The sequence below is a fragment of the Fusarium flagelliforme genome (assembly GCF_020744385.1).
Source record: "Fusarium flagelliforme strain FIESC 12 MPI-CAGE-AA-0113 chromosome Unknown B0J16scaffold_4, whole genome shotgun sequence".
In the NCBI taxonomy this organism is placed as follows: Eukaryota; Fungi; Ascomycota; class Sordariomycetes; order Hypocreales; family Nectriaceae; genus Fusarium; species Fusarium flagelliforme.
This window is the reverse complement of record NW_025763506.1, coordinates 4,379,946-4,400,656: the sequence shown is the minus strand read 5'-3', so window position 1 is coordinate 4,400,656 and position 20,711 is coordinate 4,379,946. Positions and strand designations below refer to the sequence as shown.

The 20,711-nt window shown below is 48.2% G+C and overlaps 9 protein-coding genes across 9 annotated transcripts; 6 read left to right on the top strand and 3 right to left on the bottom strand.

Annotated features, from left to right (window-relative positions):
- The first annotated feature begins 836 nt into the window (after positions 1-836).
- Positions 837-1,663, top strand: B0J16DRAFT_343112 (uncharacterized protein). Its single transcript, XM_046127972.1, has one exon. It carries the CDS (start codon positions 1,267-1,269, stop codon positions 1,639-1,641), a length of 375 nt encoding a protein of 124 aa, XP_045983652.1. The 5' UTR covers positions 837-1,266; the 3' UTR covers positions 1,642-1,663.
- A 435-nt stretch (positions 1,664-2,098) lies between these two features.
- Positions 2,099-4,114, top strand: B0J16DRAFT_399881 (uncharacterized protein; the record flags this gene model as incomplete). The annotated part of the gene is made up of 2 exons (XM_046132472.1): positions 2,099-2,674; positions 2,717-4,114. The coding sequence occupies 2 exons, from the start codon at positions 2,099-2,101 to the stop codon at positions 4,112-4,114; spliced, it is 1,974 nt and encodes a 657-aa protein (XP_045983651.1).
- Positions 4,115-5,251: 1,137 nt separating this feature from the next.
- B0J16DRAFT_343111 (uncharacterized protein) lies at positions 5,252-5,782 on the top strand. The gene has a single exon (XM_046127971.1). The coding sequence runs from the start codon at positions 5,330-5,332 to the stop codon at positions 5,642-5,644; it is 315 nt and encodes a 104-aa protein (XP_045983650.1). The 5' UTR covers positions 5,252-5,329; the 3' UTR covers positions 5,645-5,782.
- Positions 5,783-6,292: 510 nt separating this feature from the next.
- Positions 6,293-8,062, bottom strand: B0J16DRAFT_372746 (uncharacterized protein; the record flags this gene model as incomplete). Its single annotated transcript, XM_046130488.1, has 2 exons — positions 6,293-7,431; positions 7,480-8,062. The coding sequence occupies 2 exons, from the start codon at positions 8,060-8,062 to the stop codon at positions 6,293-6,295; spliced, it is 1,722 nt and encodes a 573-aa protein (XP_045983649.1).
- An 828-nt stretch (positions 8,063-8,890) lies between these two features.
- Positions 8,891-9,394, top strand: B0J16DRAFT_372745 (ankyrin repeat-containing domain protein; the record flags this gene model as incomplete). The annotated part of the gene is made up of 1 exon (XM_046130487.1): positions 8,891-9,394. One exon carries the CDS (start codon positions 8,891-8,893, stop codon positions 9,392-9,394), a length of 504 nt encoding a protein of 167 aa, XP_045983648.1.
- An 855-nt stretch (positions 9,395-10,249) lies between these two features.
- On the top strand, positions 10,250-12,767 carry B0J16DRAFT_145819 (uncharacterized protein). The gene is made up of 2 exons (XM_046121966.1): positions 10,250-10,997; positions 11,051-12,767. The coding sequence occupies exons 1-2, from the start codon at positions 10,735-10,737 to the stop codon at positions 12,624-12,626; spliced, it is 1,839 nt and encodes a 612-aa protein (XP_045983647.1). The 5' UTR covers positions 10,250-10,734; the 3' UTR covers positions 12,627-12,767.
- Positions 12,768-14,079: 1,312 nt separating this feature from the next.
- B0J16DRAFT_320776 (uncharacterized protein) lies at positions 14,080-16,370 on the top strand (the record flags this gene model as incomplete). The annotated part of the gene is made up of 3 exons (XM_046125595.1): positions 14,080-14,143; positions 14,196-16,236; positions 16,286-16,370. The coding sequence occupies 3 exons, from the start codon at positions 14,080-14,082 to the stop codon at positions 16,368-16,370; spliced, it is 2,190 nt and encodes a 729-aa protein (XP_045983646.1).
- A 79-nt stretch (positions 16,371-16,449) lies between these two features.
- On the bottom strand, positions 16,450-18,518 carry B0J16DRAFT_145704 (uncharacterized protein). Its single transcript, XM_046121964.1, has 2 exons — positions 17,354-18,518; positions 16,450-17,303 (listed from the first exon to the last, which is right to left on the bottom strand). Exons 1-2 carry the CDS (start codon positions 18,168-18,170, stop codon positions 16,660-16,662), a joined length of 1,461 nt encoding a protein of 486 aa, XP_045983645.1. The 5' UTR covers positions 18,171-18,518; the 3' UTR covers positions 16,450-16,659.
- Positions 18,519-18,628: 110 nt separating this feature from the next.
- Positions 18,629-19,358, bottom strand: B0J16DRAFT_415304 (uncharacterized protein). The gene is made up of 2 exons (XM_046133513.1): positions 19,231-19,358; positions 18,629-19,182 (listed from the first exon to the last, which is right to left on the bottom strand). Exon 2 carries the CDS (start codon positions 19,160-19,162, stop codon positions 18,722-18,724), a length of 441 nt encoding a protein of 146 aa, XP_045983644.1. The 5' UTR covers positions 19,163-19,182; positions 19,231-19,358; the 3' UTR covers positions 18,629-18,721.
- Between the last annotated feature and the right edge of the window lie 1,353 nt (positions 19,359-20,711).

Sequence of the window (20,711 nt, the reverse complement as noted above, 5' to 3'; positions counted from 1 at the left end):
ACCGGTCCGGTCCGGCAGATGCAAGGGAGATCTGTAGACGGGGCTTTTTGGCAAGGGAGATCGTAGCTTTGTGAAACAATTGAGGTCATATTCGTATTCTTACCCAATGGTCTTGTTCAATTCAACTGTTGACCAAGAGGAGGGTAATTGGATGTTCAATATTATGCAGCCACAGGGCAATATTCAGCGGCCCGTGTCTCAGATCAGCCAACCGGAGGAATCTGTCAAATGCGGCTGGCTGGTTTAACATGGAAGTCGAGGGAGGCATACGTAAGACAAACATTGAGGCCTGGTGGAATATCGTCATTGGGATGCGCCCTCCATCACTAAAGGAAAGAGCAAGTATGGACTTGACGTACTTTTCCACCGAATGACATCGCAATGACTGCTTCAGAGAAAGTTGACAATACCAATATCGACACTTGGCCACAATTCCAGTTCAATTGACCTTCTAAGATCACATTCTTACCGAAATTGAGTTCATGATGATTTGGTTGACGTCAATCTGCGGCAGCGGAGAGCGATTCCTCCCTCAATTCGTGGACTGCGGACTGGCCTGTATAGACGAGTTGGGTATACGCCTCAGCCACTTATAAATCCTATGACTGTTAAGAAGAAGGAAAAGAGGCATCAAATTGGTAACTGATAGGAAAGCCGGTGTGCTATTGAAACTTGTTACAGTTCCGGATTCACAATTGCCAACATGGGAAGACCTACCACGAGACGGACGGCTGAAACTTGAGATGAGATGACTAAGCTGCATTTATGCCTGTTCCACCACATCGCGTTGTCGATTCACTAATGCTACCCTGGATCTTACTGAATCCTGAATAAACCTCACAATGGAGCCACGCGCCTCATGGGCTGATGTCGTCTCTGGTAACGTCTCGACCCCAGCAAAAGCTCTAAGTTGTAAAATTTATTCACTCTTCCCCCTGTTCAACGGCTGATTCATTTGGTTTTAAGCGGTTTCGCTTTGTTACCCGATCCATTCAAGCTGCCGGTTTCACCGCAGATAATTGCCACCCCAATGTCCTACTCTTACGAATAAATCCATCGTCTTACCAAATCACAGTCTAGTTCTTGTTTCAGGTTCTATCTCTCACCGGTCCATGGGTCAAAAGCAAATTTCCAGAATGGTTTCTACCAGACCGGATTGTCGTGAAGACTCAGAAACCGGATTGGGAAGAGGAATTCGATAACGAACTCTTGGCGTATCACAAGCTTCAATCGGTTCGAGGTATTACTGTTCCCAAGCTCTACGGCATGGTCCAGCATGGCAATACGCGCGCTCTGGTTCTCTCAGACATAGGAGGCCACTGTGTCGCAATTCCTAAAGGCGCCGTACTGGATGAGGAAGATATGAGACCCCTAGTCTACCAGGCCTTTAGGTCCATTAATGACTTTGGTGTCTCTCACGAGGATACTAAATTGGATAATTTTCATCTTGTCACAGATGAAGAAGGAAATGATAAAATCATGATGGTCGATCTTGAATCAGCGGACTACGAGCAGACTGAGGAAGACCTAACATATACGGCCAAGTCTAAAACCAACTTTGTAATGGGCCTATACCGGGATCACTTGCAATGTATGGAATATGATGAAATACTTCTTCCAAAACGTCCCCTTAGGGGATAAGATTACCCAAGGTATAGTTACACTTACAGAAAATAACGAGATCACCGGAATTGACCGGCATTCTCCTCGTTGTAGCACGCCCAGATTGTGAAATAGCAACTTTCATGTTCGTGTGATCAAAAGTGTTGTTTTATTAAGTACGCATTGCTGGGCATCTTATCTCCAGATGTGTCACTAGCAAACCCCAAAGAGCAATTCTCAAATCCACCTATGTTCACCGAATTAACCATACAAAAGAAGATTACAAGAGCCTTGTTTTTTTCCCACCTAATTGAGGGGAAGTCAGTCACACCGTTTTGTTCAAACAAACATGAGACCCACGTGACTGATGCTCAGTCAACCAGAGCACCGCATTTGCTGACAGCACCGTTATTTCGCAAACGCCACTTCTCACTATTTCTTTCGGTCGAAACGTGGTCGAATCTCACGTTCCCAAGAAGTAAAAGACTAGTAGATCATGCCGAATAACAACTTTAGATCGACCGCGTCTGGATCTACAGTATCAACTTCTATCCCCTCGAGCGACCAATCGTGCAGCTCCTCAACTCAAGACTGGCCTCTCAACAAAGATGAAGATGATACGCTGATTCCAAGCTCTGCTGATGTTCAGCGTACCTTCTGTAACGGAACAACGACGTGGGGAGAGCTCTTGCGCCAGGCGAACGAAATACCCTCAGGGCTATGGCCAGCAGATGCACTGGATCCATATATTATTTTGGTAGACGTCCCGAGCTTGCCAGAACAGCTGCCTCGACGCGACGTGATATACGGCAGGCCATGTTGGGAACTGCCCCTCGACGTCGGAGGTACAATGTGCGAAGGCCATAACCCTCAAAACAATGTAGCTCATGTTCACGGTCGCCGAGTTATATTTCGATTGCGGACCCGAGATCCAATTTGCTGCAATATTTGCTTAGATGCAGCATCATACCCCCTTGGTGTTGGCTCAGAGACAACTAGTAGCCTCGCCATACTGGTCATGTGCTGGTCATACATCTTCTCGGTTCGACTTCTTGAGATGCAAGGTCGACAGGTGCAATACAAAATGGATCGTCTGTGGCCCGTTAAATCTCAGCGCCAAGCCGAGCATGTGGTCGACCTCGATCTCGAAGGCGCGTCTCCCTCGCTCATCAGGTGGCTTTGCGCGATCCTGAGCCCCCAGATGGGTTGGCGAGCCAAAGACCAAGGACCGCTACCGCCATGGGCGACTTCTTTCGCGACAGACGTCAACCTTAGCATCAAGGCTTCAATTCCAGCTATAGAAACCCGTTTGCCTCCGAGCTCTTCTGAAGCTACAGATCTTCTCATCCAATTATGCCAGCTATTCGATCTTGGAGCTAAGGCGACCGATGCCTCAAACTTGGAATCGATGCCGCCCTACAAGGCGTCGTTCTTGGCCACACTTGTGCTCCCGTTTTATAACTTCATGAAACTTCAATCCCGGCTACCTCCTCCACGTCTCACCAGGACACAGAAAAATGGCACATTCCGCAGTTCCCATAAGCAGATCATTCGGGGATACTTCAACGACATAAGATATTTCATGACTCTCAGTATCGATCCCGTTTCGATCGGGTCTATTATATGGAGCATCTTTTGGCAACCGGATGTCGATTGCAATCTGGTCAGCCCGTGGCTAGCATCTATCTTAGATACACTAGAGCCAGTGATCAAGCAAAAAAGATTCGATGTCTTAGTAAAGGTCTTTCTTTCTCGCCGACCTCGTGTTGCTATTTGGTGGGTGGCTCTCTTCTTACTTGGTGACCTAGCTCTCCTAGACTGGATAGGACGATATACGGTAAATTTAGAGGAGAAATATGGATTCGGATCGCTATCACCACCGGATCCCATGGTTTCTGCTTGGACCGGATCTAGACAGTCATTCTTAGATCTGGATAGGGATTCTCTTTATCCAGCACCCGATGATTTGGTTTCCAGAGCTGACCTGCTTCGATGCCGGTTCGATCTTAAACTTCAGGATTCTAGCTCAAATCTATCATGGCGCCCATTTGGATACATACAGAAGAAGCATGTTGAACTAGAGCTTTGGCCACAACTCGAAACCAGATACAGTCGAAAGTATCACTCATTCACGTGGTACCTTCATCACAAACAACCAGTCTCCGACAAGGGGTTTCGAGTTTGTACTGGGCGAAACGTGCGGGACGTGCCAGATAACTTGGAGTTGAGCACCACATCATCTATCGATTCCCCAGTGAAGGATTGCCAATGTATCAAAGTCCGACCGTCGAAAGAGTCTACTCTCAGGATGATGTCCTTTCTGGTAGAAGACGTCGCAGGTAGCCGTGACTGGGTGAATGCCGATCTCCCGGGAAAGCATGAGCAGTTCAGGTGGCTGCGAGACTGGGAAGGTGTCGACGGCAGGGATGGAGTAGTGGTGGAGAACGAGGAGGAATCGGTCAAATCTCCATCATGGTTTCTTGGGGAGTGGATTAGAGATAAATATCACTGACACCGGGTATTGCGGCATGTGATTTTCTTCTTGCTCTGAAGCTTTGGATGAACGCCGGGCGACTTAGAGAGCAGTCAGACCCATGGCATAACCGGCAGCCTGGTCATACCCGTTTCCTCTCTGCCAATTTAACTCTTATCGTCTATAATACTAGCCTACATGCCCTTTTGTTAACAGCCATCTGAGGCTATCTAGAATGTGAGAGCCATTAATATAAGGACAGTAGGTAGGTGCTACAGGTTAAAGACCAACGGGGGATCAAGTAGTATGCGGGGCTCGTGAGCGGCGATGTGCCAGACGACCCCAGAAGCGGTGATTGTGCCAACCAGCATGACCCTCTCATATATTGACAGCAGGGCTACTAAATCTTTATTGTTCGAATATATATGTCAATGAAACCGCTGCGCATACTGTCCAGCCAGAGTAGGGAAAGCAAACAACATCATCAAATGCCAGTCTGCTTAACAGTCTTATCCCCTATTTCCCTTTTTTTGTTCCACTTCAGATCAATCTTGTACCGATATCTCACTCGAGACCAATTCGGGTTTATCACCAACATAGCATCAAATTATCCTGCTATTTACGTCTCGCATCACTTTCGAACAGGCGGTCTGAGGTAATCAATCTGATAACCCCACTACTGGCCTATCAGTTGCTCAATCGGGACTTTCAGCTCTGTTTTTCCGTGAATCACTCCTGCGTGTCTCAACATACCGTCTCATTGAAAACTCAATTATAAGACAGTAAGATATAGTTGAAGTGAGACAATAAGCAATCCAATGCAGTTATTATCAAAAATGAGTAAGAATTTGATGATCCTGATGACGCTATCAATACGAGGTCAAGGCGCGTGTGGAACATAGAGTACAATTGGCAAACCAGAGTTCAAGCGAGTCTACTACAAGAGAAATGATTTGTTGACAGCTACATATATTCAACCGTATTATGGACGTTGGTAAATGCATGTTGATCATCTGCGAGTAAGGGTGACGCATGGAAAAGCCAAAGTTCCAGTCGCCAGCAAGGCATCTGTATTTCTCTTTTCAAACAGCTGCTTCAGTCACAATTCGTAGCTTCCGGATATAAAAACCACCTTCCCTTCCACTCAACCTTTTCCCTCATCCTACCCAGCTTCATTTTTACCCTCTTTCCAATCGGTTCAAACAAATATCAACACCCTACTTCACTCATCTTACCTTTACTTTCCAAATCAATATGCCTGACGCACAAGGAATCGTCATTCAAAACAACCCCACCGCAGTCACTCTCGTCTTCGAAGTTGACGGCCAACAATTCACCCTCAAGGGACAAGTCAATCCCCCTATCCAGCCTTTCAGCGTGTCCACCGCTACCCTTCAATACAACGGTCTCGATGATCTAACGTCGAACCAAACCTTCCGTGGACAAATCGGACCTCAGACCTTGAATCTGGTCTTTCAAAACGGTACTGCAGTCATAGGGCAGCTCAACCCACCCGGCGTTGAACCTGCCAGCATGGCCTCTGGTGTCGGTATTTGGGAGCAGAATTAGACTGCAGAAGCTTGATCAACCTTTGCAACGCTATAGCCTGTGATTGTTGCGGATGGGTTATGCGTGGTTGAGAATTGGTACCTACTTCAGAAAGTGGTAAAGAAAATGTCAATATGTTTCGGGCCAATAAAATAGATCAAGACAAAGGTCATATTCAATAAGATGACTAGCTTTTTTCTGCTAACTTGCTTGCTGTTTTTCAACTGCCAATCGAATAGTCGCGGGTAGTATTGTTCGAAAGAGAAAGATCCCATAAATAAGTAGACAGGGGGAGGCAAGTAATTATAGTTAACATTTTGAAGTACTGTGTTTGACTTCAAGGTGCATCATAAGATCAGCACTTTTGAAGGGACTACTGTCAATTGTGAACCTTATACTACTTAGGCTGGTACTCTCAACCGCCAGGCTGGTGTTATTTTCAACCTAAACTTCCTCTCAGCAGATGTAAAAGAGGGTCTCCTTGTGAGAATCTGCTAAAAGGAATGACGTGCGTACTAGTACTACCAGTTAAGTACACCTCCTGAGATCATGCGCAAATACCTGCTGCAATAAAGTAATACTATATACACACCATGCTAGACAATATGCTCCATTTGTATCCGTAAGGGCAAGTTAAACTATCGAACGATTTATTGAACAGTGAACCAACTAGCCATCTATCTTGCCCAGCAAGTACCAATAGACAAGGACATGAAGGGCAGTCAATATCCATCCGCCTATAAGATACGCCGCGCACATCCATCTTGCTGTAGTCCACGCCGACTCAGCCGTCCGTAGCATACCGACAATAAATATCACCAATAAAGTAACGAAAAGTCCAGCTCCAATCCAAAATGATGAAAACCACCGAAGTGTCTTGAACCACTTTCCTTTCTTCCCTGCAAATTTCCACTTCTTCCCGTAACTGAAAATTGAAAATGGATCTGAAACGATCTTCGAAATGAACTCTGACCCATTTGTTCTGAGGTACATGCAGAGCTTGATAGCTTGGACAATAAATACCGTTATCGACCCAAGAGTGACGAAAAGTCCAAGAAAGTCGAAGAACAGGTTTGTGCCTGTAGTATCGATGTCCTTGTTCGTTTTGTTGGCAACAACAAGTTTGAAAGGAGACTGCATGCTTAGAAGAGATGCTGACAGTGAGATGGGGAGGTACACAGAAGCTAAGATGGTTAAAGTCTTGATTGACTTTGCCTCTTGAATAGCATGGCGTTTTGTCAAGTAATCCAATTGACGATTGAGGGCGTCCAAGGCTCGTTGAGCATTAGTGGCACGCTCATCGCACAATTCTTTGATCTCTCTTATTCGTCGTTGCAGGGATTCCGGAATAGCTCGCTTTCTCTCCGTCTTGTCATCGTACTCGAGACACTTCAGAATAAACAAGATAGAATCCTTGATATTGGCAATGTTTCGCCAGATGCCTTCGGCATCTTCGATTTCTTTAAAGGCTTCTTTGCTTGAAGTGGACAGACGAGGTTCGAAAAGACCTAGTGGGACTTGGAGATGTGGGTTGCTGTGGATTGCAATTTGTAGTAATGCTTTCTCAGGCATCTCAGGGTAGATGAGAGCTTCGAAGAAATCCGCTGGCTGTAAATAGATGGATGCAAGAAAGAAATCCAGTACGAGAAGCCGTGCAAATTCATCAATTGTGCCGTTCGACAAGGATGTACAGCTTGTTTGATCGATCATGGCTGCGATGTTTCGTGGATTACTGAATATGCTGCTCCTGGTATTGGATTTTGTTGTACTGAATGCCTGACGAGCCCAGACATCATGTACAATGACAACTGAGTAGGCAGTTAGTGTCTTGATCGCTTCAGCACTGTTATACGTACCAATTAATTTGCTGTCCCCATCCTTGGCACAAGTCATGTAGGAGTCCCGCGGCTGGACATCAAAGTCCAATGGATGCTGCTGCAGACTCATTCGGTTCACAACGCGGTGCAATTGCTCGCGTCCACCAACAGCCTGAGACCATTGAGAGGAGATGCTTCCGATGTCGTTGACAAGTAGAGGATCATTGAGCCATCGAAATATGCGACGCTCCTCCAAGGGCCGCATGTACATGTTTTGCAAATAGCTCATCAAAGCATGTCTAGCTGGACGTGTTTTCTCTGGACCTTTACTGTTTCGTATGCCTGTTATGACGAAATCATTGTGAACAGTCACTTCAAAAATTCTGGCTGTTTCGAGAGGTTGAGGAGGGAGGTTGTTCAAGCGACCCTCAACATCATCGTTGAACCGAAAGGTCACGGGGTCTTCAGGCTTTGAGCCATCGAACGGGGCGTCCACCACGGTTAGGACCACGTTGTCATCATCGGAGAGTAAGCTTTTGCCGGATTCTAGATCTCTGTGGCTGGTTGAAGCGACTGAAGGAAGAGGCCCGACATGGCTTTCGGCAGAAGTTAAGATTGGCATCGTGAACGGGGGACTGTCTCTAGATAGCTCAAAGCTTTAAATGGGGGCAGTAGGTGCAAGGTTTCCGTCAAGAATAAAACATGAGGGGAAAGAGTGTGGAACGTCTTGGCTCATGTTAAATAGATATGTCTTCCACATTTCACCGGTCGGTCTCACCCGCATCATTGCAAGTTTTGCTCACTCTCAATTAGGCATCGTGTAGAGCACCGCCCCCAAAAAGCTCTCAAACACTCGCATACAAGCTGGTGTTGCCAATCAGGCTACCAATCACGGAGAGGTAAAATGACACAGCGAACAGTATTCATTACCAATACGGAGTGAGAAGGTGTTCAATGTAAGACAGTAGTTCGACAATGGAAACTGAAATCTGAGCCAGCAGTAAATCCAATATCGGCTGCATTGGATCAAAGTTGTCGCGAAATGGACTCAAGAAGGATGAAAAGAGGGAAGGTGACGGCCTTCAATAAATGATCGCTTACTATACGTATAGACACGGAACTCCGATCTGCTTCGGTTGTGTCCAGTCATATTGGAGTCCGTCTTACTCCCGTGACATTGTGATCAGCATCATTGAATCCTTCAGAACTCCGACGGGAATGCCGTTGAAGAATGATCAAGGCCTTCGTTTAATGTGACTAGAAGCCCGGATGCCATAGTATCGAGTAATGGCACTACTTCAGATACCAGTCGAGATACTGCATCTGATCCTCGAGGTATTCCCCAATCAATCCCGCCCATCCTTCCTACTGTATAACTAAGTCTCGATAGAATGTCAGCACAAATGACCTGGTGCAACTACAGAAGACATGCCACGGACTTTACTCTTCCATGGCGTCAGAAACTATCAAGTCTGCTGTGCGCGAGATGTTGAGCTCCGAAGGCAGCAATCGGTTCACCCATAGAGCAGTCCAGTCTTGCTCTCACCCTGTGCTCACGGCACTACTCGATATTGGAGCGCCAGTCGACTTGCAAGATAAACAAGGAGAGACCGCGCTCCACTGGGCAGCACGAAAGGGTTGCACTACCTGTGCGAAAGCCCTGATAAATGCTTGGTCTTCATTATCCATCTCGAGTACTTCCGAGTGGACACCTCTGATGTTGGCGGCTAGGCGGGGTCATGTTGGTATAATCGAGATGCTGATAACTGCAGGGGCGGATCCGAACTTGAGAGGGTTCCACGGATGGACAGCTTTGCACGTTTCCCGGACCTTTAACCACGATGGAGCTCGGAGAGTGTTAGTCGGAGCTGGTGGTGATGAGAAGATCCTGGATAACGACGGGCTTCGTCCAGGGGAAGCTATTCTCAGGCACAGGTTCTGGGGTGTACTCTGATTGAGCGACTCCTATCATAAGGCAGATTGTCATAGTAGAGTGTTCTTGGTCAGGTAGTTATTCATCAGCTTCGGAATACCCTCTTCCTCCATGTCACGTGCAGGTCATGCAGCCACCATCTCTCGATATGCACGTATATGAATCAGGCTCTGGAGCCAAGAATGCCTCGTCTGCCCGCCCAACGCACACAGCCCGAATTGCAATGACAAGCACGAGGCATTTTTTCCAAGACAAGGCGTTTTTGAGGCCCCTCTCAGCTCGCCTCACTTTACAATTGGGTCAGAGTTTCTTGAGCCATATCATGTGTAGCGGGGCCTGCTTTCAACCGCATAATGAAGGGGCGCAGAGAGCTCTAGAATGCGGATTTGCGCAATACCTGAGGTGAAATGAGTATTTAAGGCCTCATTTGCAATCATTTAACATAAAGGGCCTCCTCGACTGACCTGAAGGCCTGTAAACCAAATGCTACCTCCAATTCCTTTCCTTCCCACCGACCCTGCATGGCAATTTGTTGGAAGGGACTCTGCGGCTCCTGCTGGCCATGACTCCGAAAAAGCGAATTCCTTCCCTTGCCCATACTGAACATCCCTTTCCAGGGAATTGTCGGGTTCTGAGGCGCGCGCACTCATATTTGGAGCCTCTTGCCTTGCGCCGTGGTGGGAAAGAACGACCGAGGCGTAGACCGAGACGTAGTAAGGCAGGCAGGCACTGACTCGCACCTGCCTCAACCCCTCCTGCACGCGCCTTTCCCTTAGCTCCCTGCCAAGCTAAAGTTAGCACTCTATTTGAGCCTCAGGCCAAATGTTCTTCCCACAAAGCTCGCTGCCTCTTTAAGGCCACCATGCCCCTCATGCACCCTCAATTCCCGCACCCCAGAGACACCAGCTTGAGGGCACTGCCAGCTGCTGGAGCCCAAGGTCATGCAGGACCTCACTACTCGTCCATGCCCAATCCCGATCCAAGTGGATGGTACAAGAGCCTCAACTGCTGACAAACGTTTGTAGTTTCCCTGCGAACTTCTGTCGCCATATACCTACCGCAAACCACAGCCTAGACTGCAGGACACCTCTCTACCTGTGACCTCGACGGCCATCCTGCATATTACGCAGGACGATAATTCCCTCCAGTGCCAGTTCAATTGATACGCATTCATTGAGCCTGTCGACATCGTCGAATCAGGATGCTGCTTTCAAGCCCAATTGCCAGCGCAGTACCGGCTCGAGAGGTCGGACCGCCAAGATGCTGTCGCGGCTCTGGGGATTGCAATGCGTTCGTCCTGGATCCGGCTCTTGTGCCAAAGGCCATTTGGTAATATTTGAGCAACCGTTTGCCCAGCTAGAATGGTGTCGGCCTCTTTGCACAGCCATCAAGCAAGCCGTTGTCTCCTGGGTTTATTCCTCATCCTTTGGAAACAAACATCTACAATGCCTTGCATCCAACCGCTTCTGGCGCCAGATGAGCTCCGCGGGGTTCCGGCTTACGGCGACAATTTCCGCCCGCCTGTGTCTGACACGACATCTTTCTCAAGCACTGGGTCACCTCTTGAAGCTTTTGGCGACGTCCCCTCTCGACAGACACAGACACAGACACAGACACCCTGCCGGTATGTTATGCTTCCCATTGAAGATAGGTTGATCCACTACTAACATTATCTAGTCTTGAAGCGCTATCAGCTTGCATCGACAACCCTGCTCGTGCAAGAATTATTGCCGTTATGGCCTTGGACATCTTCGCCCATGGCGCCCCGCTCAATGCCCATTTTGACAGATGGATATGCCCATTTTCCAATTGCAAGACAAGCTTTTCCGACCCTAAGGACATGGTTCTTCATGCGGCTCAGTGCGCCCATGTCTCTCCCGATGGCGCTTATTGCAACTGTTGCTGCGAGTATTACAACTTTCCCGGTAACAGCCCAGCTTACCGGCTCAGCGCTGGTGAGAGCTTGTCGCCCGCTGTGAAGACTTCCGCCATGGCAAAGGGGAAGAAGAAGATCGCTGGTCTCATCTCCCGCTGCTCTGGCTCGGCGTCATCCTCTCGTAGCCAGCTATCTGCAGTCGGCCAGCGCTCAAGTGGTTTCACATCATCTGGCTCGGATTCAATGTCAGAGTCCCCGAGTGCTTCGCGCAAAGGGTCCATAGTCTCTTCTCTTGGCGATGCTGAACTGCCGACAAGTGTCCGTCCTGGTGAGGCACTGGCTGAGCTCGGTACCAACTATCATTTTGTCGAACTCGATAGCTCCCACGTTTTGCCAGCCCGTTCCCCTCATCGGTCAGATGCCAATGCTCGTACACAACAGCGCTCGACGCAATCATCAATTTCTACCTTGACTACAATGTCAACAGCAGGCTACATGGACTCCATGAGTACAGACTATGGGGAATTCTGCATTTCACCCACTGACTATTCAGCTCCAGATCTCCAACAACATGGCGGTACGCAGACCCATGGAGTTGGAGTTCCGGATGCTGCTAGTGAGGTCGCGCAGCATGAGATGCAGATGTCGCTTGCTCCACCACAATCTCCCTTCTCGCATCTCGGCCACCGACAGGCCAGTGCAACATGGAACTTGGACGGGTCGGGGCAATCATCGCAAACTGCTCAGGGGCTCGAAGTCGTCGTACCAAATTTCTCACACCGGTTACAAAGTTCGCCAGCCGGGAATGGTGGTGATGGTCATTTCCGCTCCCATGAGTCTAGCCGTCAGACCGATGTTATCGCCAGCATCGAGGCTCAACCTCAATTTGGCCCCGGGGACTCATTTGACTTTTCTCATCACCAGTCGTCCTTCGGCCATGCTCCGTTCGACGTGGGCATGGCTATAGACAGCATGGAGGCGGTTGGCATCGCCGAAAGCAGCGTGGAAATCATACCCCCACCACTGAGGCGTTCAACGGGTTCTTCTGGGTCCTACGACCGCATTCGCAATAGCGACGAGATGCGCTGTAAGGAGTCAGGGTGCCAATACCAGCCGGAAGGTGCAGAGGCGTACAGAAAGGCGAATTTGAAGAAGCACATCAATCATATGCATCGAGCTAGGCCCACGTTTACATGTGAACGATGCGGAGCATTTTTCACCCGGAGGGATAATCTTCGAGTTCACCAGCGGGATGTTTGTGAGAACGGAAGGGCACTGAGGCACTCAGCTTACCGGAAACGTAGGTATAGTAGACGGAGACCTGCGCTTCGAACCTTGGCAGCGCTTGAAAGGGGAATTGATGTGGACGTAGACTGATAACATATTTTCCTACTATCTTCTAACACCCAACATGGGTATTGCTTCTAAAATGGATTATTCACACATTTGCAGACATTTGATTATAATTCTAATAATAATAAATCTTACAATTTAATCAGAAGCAAACGCGCAATGAAGCCAAATTACACTCACTTATCCTTTTTAATATTCGAGTGACATTGATCTTTCTTCTAGAGTCCCAAGGTGAATTCAACGAGTGAAGTGATCACAAGCGTTCGTCAAACACGGGCAAATAATGCGGGGAGTGACCAAGTACCTGTTTTCTGAGGCTCTTGTCGGTTCGTTCCAAAATAGGCGTCCCATCGAGGGAGGCTGAAAATAGAGCAGAGAGAAGGGGGGGTTAGTTGCCTTCTGGACCAAACAGCGTTGCGATGTGACAAGACATGCAGGCTGAACGTGTCGATCAGCTTCTCAGCAGGTCAGTTGGTCAATATTGCTTTTTCCACTTCTGGCTGGCATGGTGTGGATATGTCTCTGATCGGTACGTATCGCTGTTTCCAGTGATATTGCATAAGTGATGTCTGTATGCAGTAACCCAGTTGATCCTACCTGAAGGGATTTTGAAGGAAGAGCCTCCAGGTTTAATCACTGGAGGCTCCTCAAGGCATGTCAGGGAAATACCATGAGTTGTCCATAGTGAGTGGATTGGATGAAGGTATGAAGGAACGTGCTGTTAGATGAGTATATAGACTTGCAATCTCTGATGCAAATGATTAAATCAAACAACATGAACATCGTCTACCACAAGATCATTCATAAGTGAGTGGGCTTAAAAGACAAGCAATCATGGGCAACCCACTCTCAAACACCACAACTACAACGTAAGAAGAGTCCTTCTCACAACAAATTGAACCATTTATAACTTCTCTCCAGCTCAAAGCCTCTCACAAATGGGAACTTGACAAACATCGTCAATGGACCTGACATGATGACAAGGTCTCTAGAGAAGCAGAATCATGAGATGGTGGCTCTTGGAATACCGGTTGTACGACAGGACATGAGTGCGTTTTGTAAGGATTGGCAGAAGAGCTTCAATAGGGCGAAGAAGGGTTGAATGGGTTTCATCTGGCAATCAATATGCGTTAGAAACAGATATAAAAAGGAACAACAGAACAAACACAATCAATTTCCGAAATATAGAAGACGTGGAATGATAATTGTCACGGATAATCTCGGGCCGGGAAGAATGCCTACCGTGATATTCAGCAGACCGTTGGTGGCCTCCGGGAAAGCTGATTGGCGGGAGGTGGCCTTCCCCAAGACCCATCCCCGCTTTTCCTGTCATGAGGTAACCGCCCAGGCATTCTCCAGGCAGTAATTCCTCGAGCGCAGCAACACCAAAATTTATCATTCTTTATTTTTTCTGCGATTTCCGAAACATTACACAAATCGCACTCTTTCGACCAACGGGTGTGGCGCCGCCTCAAACATGAAGCCGCAAAGTATATTTCGCGCCCTCCTGCTTTTTGTAGTGTCTGTGGCAGCGCTGACAGGTACGCCACTGCTCCACTGATCCACGATACCCGAGCACTAACCTTGTCACAGACTCGACCCACGATGCTAGCGGATCCGACGACTTCCAACTCTACGATGGAGAAGTACCGACCATTCTGAAGAACTGGGGGGGATGGGTGAATCCAGAAGATCTGCCGCCCATGCCACAATGCATTGCCCAGCAAAACGACGATGCTTGGCTGAGTGCGATGACCACCTGTACCAAACTTCGATGCACCAACTATTTCATCTTCTGCACGCACCATCAATGGCTCACCGAACTCAGCTGTTTGAGAGACGAGTTCCATCCATACTTTCTCGAACGCTATAACGACTACTGCAGCCGATCCGTCCTCGCCAAGGCACAGCTTATGCATTGGATACAGGAGGTCACTGGTCGAAGTTGGATCGTTGTTATCGGTGATACCAATGGACTCCAGAATCTGTCGCCAAAGACCTTGCCACGGGGTTACAAGGCCGTCGATGTCGCTGAAAAGGCACCGTACTGTATGAAGAAGCCAACCTCTCGACTTGTTGAGAAGTTTGATCTCACTATGGTGTCTTGTAGCTTCACGAGTACGACGATTTCTCAGGGGAACGCTGCTCGGCCTTGGGAGTACAGCCCAAGACTGAAGTCCATGACAGCGCTGAGCTGGGACACCGCTGGATATGATCTCACTCATGGGCATATTCCTGACGGAGAGTATTTCGACGTCGAGTGTTTCTGTCATCGATTCTCCGACCAACCGCAACAGCCCGAACCCTGCTCAGATAAGCTCGAGTTGACAAAAGAGCGATTGTGGATACATGCTATCTGTGGACAATCTGCGTTGCCCAGGAACTGGGATAAGTCACTCATGATTCCCGGCCTCGACTATATCTTGATGACAAGGTGGGAGAGATCCTCGGATATCCCAAATATGCCAGACAACGTTACAGCGTCATCGCAGGAATGCACAACCGATGTTTGTGATACCGACTCAGAAGGTTATTGTCAGTTGGTACCCGCCATAGACAGAAAGTGCATGTGCAGTAAGGTGGATTACGATCTGTGTCAGGGTGCCTGCCAGAACTTTGAGTCGAGGAAGCAATACCTTAATTGGTTGTTTGACCTCTGTGGCGACGATCGAGGCTGGAATGGTCTACCCGAGGATTGGGTCCAATTGCTCGAGCCCCGACCACGCGAGATGATTCCATGGCGATGGAGCCTAAGACCAGACAATTCGAATGACGTCGCATGCCCATCCTACCTAGTGATGATGGGCAGTCTTGCTCTTGTCAATCTGGCGACTGGTCTGGCTGCATTCATTGGTGAGAGATGCACCCGAAGGTCCACTACTCTCGCACCACTCCCAACAAGCCCAGTCTGGATCTTGAGAGCACTTGTACTTGCCAGCGTCCAGTTGGTCGGCTACTGGCTAATGGTCGAAATCATCCACAGCACCTCCGGTTATAGCCACGTTCCCAAGGTCCAGCTAATTCTTCTTTTTTGTTCGCTGCCTCGCTTGGGCTGGCTTGCCATAGCGCCAACCGGCCTCCATCGGCCTGAATCGAAAGACCTCACGGCGGCCTCTTCTGCGCTATATGCCGAGGTCCTCCTGCAGATCCCGAATATGTACTACATGACCATGACTGTCAACTATGGTCGTCGACACGACTTCTATTTCGGCGTTCTACCAAACACGGAAGTCGGAAACTCCGCCTGGTTGATGTATGGTGGGGCTTTGATGTGGCTGGTGGTTGTCGCTCTGATGGCTGTACCGAGCATTCGAATCGCCCGCACTATGTTCGACTTGAATCACACCGACACAGCAAACGATGATGATCTCTCGAACTGTGGTGGTGGCAATTGTGCGAAAGCCTATCAGGGTGCAAATGTTTGCGATCCCTTGTTGCGCGACCAGCACTGGAACGCTTCACGCAATGATTCTCACTACGGTACCGTGCCCATGAGAGCTGAATCGAGCCATCCTGAGCAGGATCTCAGAGCCCCTCATCTGAACCTCTACGTTGTCTTGACCTTGGGGTTCCCCTTGATCTTTCTAGCGCAGTGTCTGTTCTGGATTGGATTCTTGAGAGTCAGTGGCGATGAGTAAGTCACATTCTGCAACGCATGAACGTACGATACTAACTTGATGTAGTTTCTGTCCCCCTTCAATTGGGATATTGACTGCTGTGGGAATGGTCTCATCTCTCGTGGCGGTTGCTCTCAAATTTGTTCTGTAGAGTGCTGGGTCGATTTCTGGTTTCACCAATGTCCTCGATCTTCAGCAGATTGATCTGGTTTACACAGCAAATAGCATATTCTGCAACTATTTGAGGCATCATGGTTGATGATTCTATTAAGTTCGCCTTTGTACATATGGTTGACGGATCTGGTATCATCAAAACCTAGGTGGACCGATAATTCCGAAAAACAAGCTCTCTCAATTCTATGACAACTTCTCATCAGCAGGCAAGCTTGGTGGGCCGCCTTCTAAGTCAAAGCATCTTGTCAAAACATAAGAAGACGAACCTAAACCTGCGTCCACGTTATGTCATGAAGGATCCGATTCCCCAACAGAAGATGCGAGCGCATCTCACCTAGAGTTATTCTCTTCCACAGAGTCCACTCCAACGTCAGGAACTCGTACTTCACCTCAAAAATGCCATTCTCTCCGTCTGCAACCTCCTTCCACGCCCTTTGGAGACGTTCTGATATCTTTCGAGGCCCCCGATTCTCCTTCCAAGTTATACAACTACTATACTTCCCTAGTCTCTGATATGTGAATACCTGAGCCTGAAGGGCCATTCCATTCTTGTAGCACCAGATTTCGAAAACTTCAAGTTTCGGCATTCTCTTGGCGGCAGTCGCTGCGCACCTCAATAGAGGTAGATCTACCAACCCGTCCATGTCATGTAGCAAAGCGTTTGAGGTCATGGCAAGTGTTTTTAATGCCGTGAACTTGAAGTCTGCATTGGGATTCAAGAGGCTACTCGCGCTGAAAGAGATGGCGATGTGTTCAATGCGGTCCGCAGCTTTGATCAAGACATCTTTGAACATGGGGTTGAGTCGATGCGGTTCCTCGCCATCGCGCTGGTGATAGTTGGTTCCACACTCTTCATAGTATGTGAACTCTTTCAATGACTCAGGCAGAGCGATAGTCGTATTATCGAGGTCTACAGAAGCTTAGCATATCAATATCTCGAGGGTACAAAGGATCACATACCTGAATCCCATTTATCATCGTAAAGGTGGCGGCCATAGCACCATCGCTCAAGCTGAATCGATTCCAGGGACGGCAGAGATTTGATAATGGTAGATAGGGAATGAGAACTGATGTTTGGCATGTATCTTCGGCGGATAAGGAGTTTCGAAACGCAAGCCACTTTGGCAAGAAGAGACGTTCCCACATCTGAATCATCGTGAAAGGCAAGGTGTTCATGGCCCTGGATGTCTAAACCATGTTCCGTCCAGAGCTCTGACAGATCATCATTTGTCAGGTCGCGATCGCCATCCCAATCAAATTCCTTTAGCTCATGCAGATCTCGCAAGTTCCCACTAAGTGATCGTTTTCTTGGCACAGGCCCATAGTGAATGTGGAAGCGTCTAGAGCGTTTAGGATAGGAGATCCATCCTGGTTCACTCGGGGGGACGATACCAAACTCCAATGTAATGCCGTGGCCTTCCCAGGTCGATAGTTCTACGAATAACGTCTCTGTTGCCTCTGTGAAGCAGACTTTATCCAAGTTGCTATCCAGGTCGTGACAGAGCCAGATCTCCAACACAATGTGCTTCACATAATGCTTCCGTCCGTGGCAATACTTGCCGAACAAATCCAGGTCCTTGAGAGTGAGGGTTAGGTGGCGGAATAGCTCTCGTTCGATGATGACCTGCCAGGACTTGCAAACTGCGGCGCAGGGGGACACGTCCACACTACTGTCAGCTTTTCCCAAGGCGATCATCCATTCCAGTACACATAGCTGGATATCGAAGGGTAGTTTGGGGCCAGAATTGCGTTTTGCTGAGCGGGTCGTGACCGGCATCTTGAATTTAGTACGAAATGCGTTGGTTGCTGCAAAAGTCGGTTAGGAGTCGTACAATTTATAGAAGAGAAAGAAGTTTAGGTTGGGTCTGATCCGGTATTTGGGGATGGGTCATGCAGAGTTTGCGTCACACGATAAACCAAGTTATGGTCAAGCAATGGGTCACATCGATGTTTGTTTTCTTTTGTTCACTCCAGGATGAATGAAGAGACACTGAGTGATGAAGCAATCAAACATATTGTGCCTTAAGGAGAGATTGATCACGTTGGTTTAGTGTGAATGGCCATCTTATCTATTCTTCGGAGTCCTGATGGTTCAGATGTTAAACTTTGTTGAGTAAAATCTTGACGGTCATGTTCCTGAGCTCACAGTAGGCAGCAGCTGCAAAAGGTTTTTACAAGATGGCATTTCATAAAGTTAAAACACGAATACTTTTTCGTGACTGGGTCAGAGGCAAACCTTTTATGAAGAATGAATTGCATATTATGTATTAAGAACCTCGATCTGAAACTCCTCTATATACCCGTCACCGTCACCGTCACATCCCCCGCTTACTTGGGAAGGTTGGCAGGAGTGTAAGACTGGTTAGGCTTAACAACCTTTCCACCCTGAACCTGCTTATCAGTATAAGCAGGCCAGACAATCTGTCTCTTAGAAGAGACAACCGAGAAAGTAGTGAATCCGTTTCCGGGACCGAACTGGCCACTCCAGCCAGAAGTGACAGTGTAATCACCGCACTTGACGGGGCCGCCGTTGCGCTGAGAGGCCTTGCTGCCCTTGACGACGAACTTGCAGGCGGTGGCAGCGCCACTGTGGGTGTTGACCTTGAAGTTCCAGGTGCAAGAGCTGTCGTCCTTGGCGCAGCTGCGCTGCATGTTTTCGATGGTCCACTGGGGGGAGGCGGCCATCATGTTGACGGTGCCGGCGGCGGGGGCGGCGGTGACGCTGGTGGCCGAGAGGACGGCGGCGAGGAAGGCGAGAGAGAACTGCATGATTGCGGTTTGGTGGTGTTCTGAGAAAATTAGTATATTGTATGTAAGTCTTGATCAGGTAGACAAACTTGAAAGTGTGGAAGAGGTTGTAGAGTGGTAGTAGTAGTAGTAGCGAGTGACTGAGTTGTAGCTGATAGAGAATACCAAAGACAGTCTCCCATCAAGCCTTATATAGATTTTTCCTTAGACATGTCTTGGTTTATACGATATGATCGCCCAGACTATACGAGACTTTGACGCATCTCAGCCCATGTCTCAACGACCGAGCAAAATCTCGAAGGGCCCATGGCTGAAAGGCGGTACCTGCCAAAGTACGCTAAAGCACAGCTCAAGCATTCACGTGGTAACCTTCGTTGTCTGATTCATCCATAAACAGCTTAGCTACATCTCGTATAACCATAAGCCCGCCAGTAGTTATTTATAGCCAAGACCCTTGTCCCCTTGCAGATGGCTTCACCTGTCAGCTAAAGTCACAGTTGAGTTAGAATGGTTCTTTTGGCCTCGTAACATTCCATAGCGAATAAATTATCGAAAGACGATACCGAATGCGTCAAACGCTATGGTTATTCTTGGATAGAGCGCGATACCACGTTCCTTTTAGTGACGCCACAGGTCGTTTAGATCGGAACGTCGGCATTTTTTCCAGGGGTCTCGGCTGTGCCCGCGCTCTCCACGTTTATCCGGACCGACCGTCTGTGACGTTACCCTGGGAAACCTTGGCTTTTGCCAAATTCGACTTCTAGTCTTAGGGTAAGATTCTCAACACCATCGTCAAATGCCGATGTATCTGAACTTGCAATATCTGTTCTTTCTTTCTCTTGCCAATGTGTTCTTTGTTCATGCTATGAACTGACATTTTAGCCCAATATATGAGGTTGACCAACAAGGTGATTTTGCTAGTGCGGGACCATTGCTCCGGTACGCTGGAATGATCAGCCCACAGTTTGCCGAACGATGGCCCCGTTCATTAAATCCAGAACGTGAGACATCACCAAGACTATCCGCAACTTAGATGGTAGTAAAAGTATTAGTGAGGAATCATTTTATCGATTGGCGAGGACTTGAGCTCCACTGCGGAATTGCCGATTTCAGATGAGCATTAAACCTTTTGGTGCCTGAGGCACTAATCGTGACGGACGAGGTCAACCCACAGAGCCGTACCAGTCGGGCGACTCACCCACTCGAATGTCTACAGGGTAAATTTAAATTCTCGTACCATCGTCTACTTGGATACCATTGTATAACCAAGAAGGTTCCAATTAAATAATATTTTTCTTCCCTATTTCCAGGAACAATGTCCCTTGTCCTATCAACTCAGTCTAGTCATACCCCTGGACTTAATTCTTGTTGCTCATCTTCTTTCACACAATAAATGCCCGTCTTTTTTCCCGCTGCCCATGCGCCACCAAAAAGGTGGGATTCGTTCGGCTGTAGTTAATCCGCTCCCGTGCTTTTATCGATAAGTGTCTATCGATAAAGCACGTGCACTCCCCAGTATCCACCAATGACATCACAGTCACTTCAATTTAAGTACAGTCAACACCATGAA